This window comes from Eurypyga helias, unplaced genomic scaffold (genome assembly GCF_000690775.1).
Source record: "Eurypyga helias isolate BGI_N326 unplaced genomic scaffold, ASM69077v1 scaffold4389, whole genome shotgun sequence".
In the NCBI taxonomy this organism is placed as follows: Eukaryota; Metazoa; Chordata; class Aves; order Eurypygiformes; family Eurypygidae; genus Eurypyga; species Eurypyga helias.
Genome location: NW_010272609.1, coordinates 104,483 through 110,587, shown reverse-complemented (window position 1 = coordinate 110,587; position 6,105 = coordinate 104,483). Strand labels below are relative to the sequence as shown.

The 6,105-nt window shown below is 41.1% G+C and overlaps 1 protein-coding gene across 1 annotated transcript in view; it reads right to left on the bottom strand.

Annotated features, from left to right (window-relative positions):
- Nucleotides 1-578: 578 nt before the first annotated feature.
- LOC104515259 (disheveled-associated activator of morphogenesis 2-like) overlaps nucleotides 579-6,105 on the bottom strand; it is a 55,494-nt gene continuing 49,967 nt past the window's right edge. The window contains exon 5 of the mRNA XM_010159173.1: nucleotides 579-921. Within this exon, the coding sequence (XP_010157475.1) occupies nucleotides 579-921 (343 nt within the window). The remainder of the gene's footprint in view (nucleotides 922-6,105) is intronic.

The window sequence follows — 6,105 nt, the reverse complement described above, 5'->3', positions numbered from 1 at the left end:
GAGGAATGTTATAACAGCAGCCAGCAGTATCCCCAGTGATACACTGACCTCCCTCTAGGTCTCTGAGATTGAGTTTCCCCTTCTGTGTTCTGAATGGAACACAATCCGAGACAACATTTGCTAAGTGGTGATAATTCACAAGTTGACTACTAAATGTCAAGTGAAGTGCATCCACTGTCCATTATTTAATCCACAACTCTTTTATTACTAAATTAAGGGCTTTAAAATCAGAACAGAGGCTTCTGGAATTCTGTGACTTCAGCTCCTAGGGCAGAACAGATTACTTCCACCCCAGAAATGTCATCAGGTTAGAGTATGAACAGATTGATAGCTTTCATTTAGCATAGCAAAGCCTCATTATAAGGTAAAACATAAGAGATTTTAAGTTAGCATTAGTGACAAGCAATCAGGTCTTCAAAAAAATATATACATGCTGATAATCTATTTGAGGGAGTGCCCTTCCTATAACAAAATGGGAAATACTTCCTTTATACTACCTAGGAAGTTTGCAATACATGCCCTCCAAAAATCACTCCTTGAAGAGATTCATCATATTGGGTATTTCTGTCAAAGTATCCTCATTTTACCTGGAATCTTGTTCTTTCTGCAGCATAGACTTGGTAGTGAAGCATGGCTTGTAAGACTTTCTTGTGACCATCTGGTACCAAGCAGACAGCCCCTAGGATCTCCAGCACAGCAATCTTGGTCTTAATGTTCTCAGTCCGTAAGCTCTGGGAGATGATGTTGATACTCTCTGGATGAGCCAGGACATGAGCCCGTCCTTGGGAGTTGTTCATTAGTGCCTTGATACACCCTATAACGGATGTGTGTATACGGCTCTCCGAGGTCTCATAGTCCATGCTCTTCAGGAAGTTCAGCAAACAGCTCAGGCCATCCAGTTCAATAAACCTGGTCACAAACCTGAAAAAAAAAAACAAAACCCAAACAGGTAGGAAAAATCACGAAAGCAGACTTAAGGCAATTTATTCAAAAGACACCCTATTATTCAACCCTTCATCCATAAAAGCTGACTTCTTTTAGCCTAATGTTCCATTTCAGAATAATCCCCAGGTATTTAATAAAAACAAACAAACAAAAAACCCAACAAAGCAAAACAAACAAAAAGCAATCAAAACAAAATAATAGAGAAAAGAGACTAGCTAATAATGGTGTGTCACATAGTTTCAGGGTAATTACATTCTACCACTTTATGGCCCTACTGTTTGGTCACTCTGTTCTTTGTGCAGTTACCACCAAACACCTGCTGTGGTTCACACCCCGCTAGCTGCTGCGTTTTCAAGGCTGCACGGATTCTTTTAAATGGCTACATCTTACATACATGCTAACACACACAAGATGCATTTTCACACAGACTCCTCACCACACTGTTAATTATGAGTTCAGATGACCTAGAAAAACATTTTTAGATTTAGTTCCTCCCTGTTGGATACTTCCTAATGTGCTGTCTTTCTCTTTTCTTTCCTTAAGCGAGATGCTGTTCCTAATATGCATCAGCAATGGAAACACCATGCTGAAAAACTGAATTTCACTATTCTCTGTTAAAGTCTCTGCATCAGCATGACAAACCTGAGCAGCTCAGTATATATCTCCTGGATAATGTGAACTTGACCTATGGATGGCCTTCTGGTTGTTACACCCCACACCACACAGGAATTCTCAAGGCCCACCTGAAAGTTATGCTCACTATGCTGATAGTTTTGCCAACTTTCAGCTTATTTGGGGCAGCAGTTTGACCAGAAACATGGCAAAGCCTGGTGCTTTCAACAAAGTTTCAGTCTGAGGTTTGGGTTTTGTTCAAAACTGAAATTCAAAGTGAATATCAGAGTAAGGGCAAGCACACACAGGAACACGTGCACACCAAAAATGAAAACAAGGTTTAGTTGAACCCTGCTAAGACAGTCTGCCAAGTTTCATACAGGTCTGATTGCACATTCTTTGGATGCATCATCTTGTATATCCTGAGAAATCATAGGAGCAAAATATCCTCTGCCTCCAGGCGAGAGAGTGGGATCAACATTGTGCACCAGGAATTTGGTAAGTCACTCAAAGCAGTTTGTTATTTTAAACTGATTATAGAAAGATGCAAGGCCATACAACCTTCCAGTATTTTAGCCTGCTCTGATGACCAAGTGAAAAAATGGTAAATGCACAAAAGTCACATTGTCCCAATGAAGTAAAACCCCTTACTAAATTCACTGCCAGAGCAGTTTTTCTGGGACTGTTTGGATGAGGTCATTCCAAAAAGGAGGCATGCGCAGGAAAGTGGTGTTTGTCACAGACCTTGATTAATGACATAATTTAAAATAATGTCGGGATTTTCCTGTACTCTTCCTAGTCCAGAGAGCAAACAGCAAGCTGCATTACTCAATAGGAAGCAAAACCAAGTACCTTCCCATTGCAGCTGACATCAGAAGCAGGAATCAGACACTGATTTTCACCTTCCTTTTCCAAAACAGTTCACTGTTCTCCAGCAAAGACAGAAATCATGCAAGAGGAAGATAAAGAACTGGCAATAGCAGTTTCTGAGCCAACAGACACTCTCAGTACAAGGATTTGCTTAGTGTGAGCATGTATGTAGGGAGGTGTATATGTAAATGTCTGTACAGGAGAGCAAAAGAAGTGTGAGTTTAGCTGACAGGCTGAGCACCATAACCCTTACGGTGTTTGGTCTTTGTGCATCTGTAGGTCTGTAAGCAGGGACATGTGTGTGTATATTCAAAGGCAAACCTGACTCATACAAATAAGGTACCTTCTTCCTCACAATATACTGATACGTAAATAACTGCCATCTTATATGTCCTGTATGCTGCAAAATAAAGTCTTGTTCTAGACTGAAAGGTGTAAAGTTAAGCATATTTGCCAATGCATTCTGGCTAACACGTTCAAAAACTCAAGAGTAAATAAAGCAGGGTGTGTTTTAATAGGTGCTAAACAAGCAAATTAAAGTCTAACCTCACCTCAGACTCTCACTTGACCAGTTTAGCACACTTTAAAAGGCAGGGCGCCTCTTAGCCTTTCAAGTTTTAGAGAGTGCTGATCAGAATGAGTTAGCTAGCTCTAATAACAAATCTTTCATCCAAATACAGATGCAGTGCAGCCTAAGAGGTAATGACCCACTGATGGATTCCAAGTGTAGGGGGGGACAGCCTCCCTGTGAGATTTGATCCTGCTCAGGAAAGACAGAAGGATCATATGCTGTGGGTGTGCAGAGAGCAGGATGTTCCCACCCTGTTAACAGCCAAAGCTACACTTCCCTGCAGCACCAGATTTTGAATCGGGGGCACACATAACCCTGACAACTAGTGCACTGCTGAAAAATTCAGCATAATGGGTTTTGTTTGCTGGATGTATAAATGATCATCTCCAGTATGCACATGAATGCAACATGGCTAAATCAAACAAAAATAACAGGAGGCAAATCTGAGTTAAACAAAGGGGGAAAAGCAGACAGCAAAGGGAGTGAGTGATGATTCAGACTAAAGGAAGTATTTTTCAGGGGCTCCAAAAAGTGATTATTTTTTTTCCAGTCCCTTGAAAGTTTTTACTTCTGCTGCACTTCTGAACCTCCATTTTTGGGCACTAAAATACCAAAAGGAAAGCTCTTCTCTCCCTGCTTCTATCCAACAGTTTGTCATCACACTTGTTTATAGTCATACGTTCTTACAAACCTAAAAGAAAATGTGTTTCCTTACAAGATGCAGATGTGGGTTTTTTGGTCTCAAAGGCTGGGGGTTATTCCTGCATGCTGGGACATAACCTGGCTTTATTATTTCAGGGCAGCTCCTAAATACCAGAACTTGCTCCGAGGCGGACAATGAGCTGCCCAGGGATGCTTCTATCACCTTTTCTCCAAAGAGGAGAGGAACCTGAGTTTGGGTAGGTCTGCTTCCATTTCTGGTGCTGTTAGAACTGGTAGGTTGGAACAGAGGCACAGATTAGTCCCATTTCACTGCATTTTCTAGAACAAAGTTCTACAGTAAAGTAAAACCCAGAGCCAAACACATGCATTTTTCTTCTTTTGATTCCTCTAGATCAGAGAATTCAAGCAGAGGAGCCTATTGGTAAGCTGTCAGAGCCCCTGTGTACCCTACCATCACAAATGGATTCCAGACAATTCCATCCTGTGTGAATTGAAGTCTCTGTTTTCTTCAGAGGTCTGATGAACAGAAGTGGCAAGGAAAATAGGATTTGATGTCCAAATTCAACTAGAAAGACTAGTATTTTGAAGGCTTGAGTATCATACTGCTTATGAGAGGGATTTGATGGAGCCGAGGGCCTCTCTACTGCAACCTTTCCATCAAGAAGGAATTGGCTTGTTGATCAGGCATTGGCATGCAGCCCATTTGGCAGCTAACGAATTGAATCGCTGGAAATTAGTTGAGACACAGGACTTAACTCAAAATTTGGCTTGGCTTAAATATTCTTAAAAAAAAAAAAGCCCCCATAACCATCGCCAGCGATTTAGAAGAGAACACTTTATAGGGCAGCTCATAGATGCTTGTACTGAAGCTTGTTAGGGTTATTATAAACAGATGAAGCAACGCGCTGTTGTCAAGGGGATCCAGCAGAAGCAATATAGGTCTGAGAAGGAAAACCTTGCAAGGCTTTGAGCATAAGACATTTCTTTTTCTTCTTCTCTGTTGCCTTGTTCTCAACAAGGAGGCCAGGCTGTCCTGTTCAAATGTCAGAGCAGAACAACCAAAGGTGGCCACTGAAGTGTTTCAGCTGGATATGGCAGAGAGGTCCTGCTGCTGTGGCTATACTCAATGAAAGCTATCACTTTCACAGAGGAAGCATCACACCAGCTCCACATTAATGTAATAGAGTTGCTACATCGAATCTCAACAGCACAGGACTTTGGTTTAAAATCCTTGTGAGAATTGGGAGTTTTGCAGTTGTCTTAGCTTCCACTTTAACATAATGTCCATCTGCATTTTATTGTGTTCTCTGTTTTAAGACAGTGATAGACAGGATCAAACAGCCACTTACCCCTTAGGCTAGGTCTCAATAGAGGCCACTGTTTCTCCACTTTTGTGTTAAAAGCACTCACCCTACCCACATGCTGAAGTTACCAAAGCCTGATGAATCTTTATGCCTCAGAATCTGGCTTTGTGCTTTCTTACAGCCCAACACAACTGGAGGTAAACACGGAGGTTTAAGCTAATGTGTTCTATCACATAGTTGCTATGAGGTGAGAGGCTCAATGCAGTCAATTTTTTAAACATTACGAAGGGGTGCACAATCAGCACTTAGCTCTGCAAGGAGTCTCAGAAATATCTTAACTTTAAGTCAACGTAACTGCAATGCAAATTATATGTAATTATTTTTTGTGTTGTTTTTATTTATTTATATAATTAGTTTGGTTAGGTTCCTGCACCCCCAAAAAGCTCCATTTGATTAGGCATTATTGAAGCTCTGTGAAACTATGTTTTCAGCAGAGTGCAGACGCAAACACATCTGGCCTACTTTGGGCCCAATACAAAGATATTCAGAAACTTTTTGACCAAGTGTTTCCTAAGATCATATCAGCTAGAGTTATTGCTTCTGTACAATGCTCTTCAAAGTGTTAAATGGAAAAGGTTTCTATGCTAGTTAGCCTGCTATTGTTCAAAGCTTTGCTCCCAGAAAAACAAAGATGACCTTACCTTCAAAGACACAGTACACAATAAAGTCTCTTAATATTTCTCCTCTCCACAGTTACACATAGAACAGGAAGAATGCCAAACCAGGTGATGTCAGATGGATTAGCTGCTTTGTACCAAACAGTTCACGTTACTAAAGATAAGGGGAAGCCTGAATTCAAAGTTCAGAGTAGAAGCTGAGATTTTGCCCAGCATGAATCAAATTACATGGGATGTTCACAGGCTATGAAGTCTAGAATCTGATCTTCATAGTCATTACCTGTGTTTGCACATATCTGCCGCAGGTTTTTCACAGCAGACTTTGCCTTTTATTTTCCTGAAGCTACATGCTTCAGCCTTAGTGTGCCCTCCCAACTACGCAGGTTCAGACCAGGGACTGTAGGGCTCTCTGTGGATTGTCTGAAATATCAGAGAGGCTTGTGTGAGGTGAGACAATGAGGTT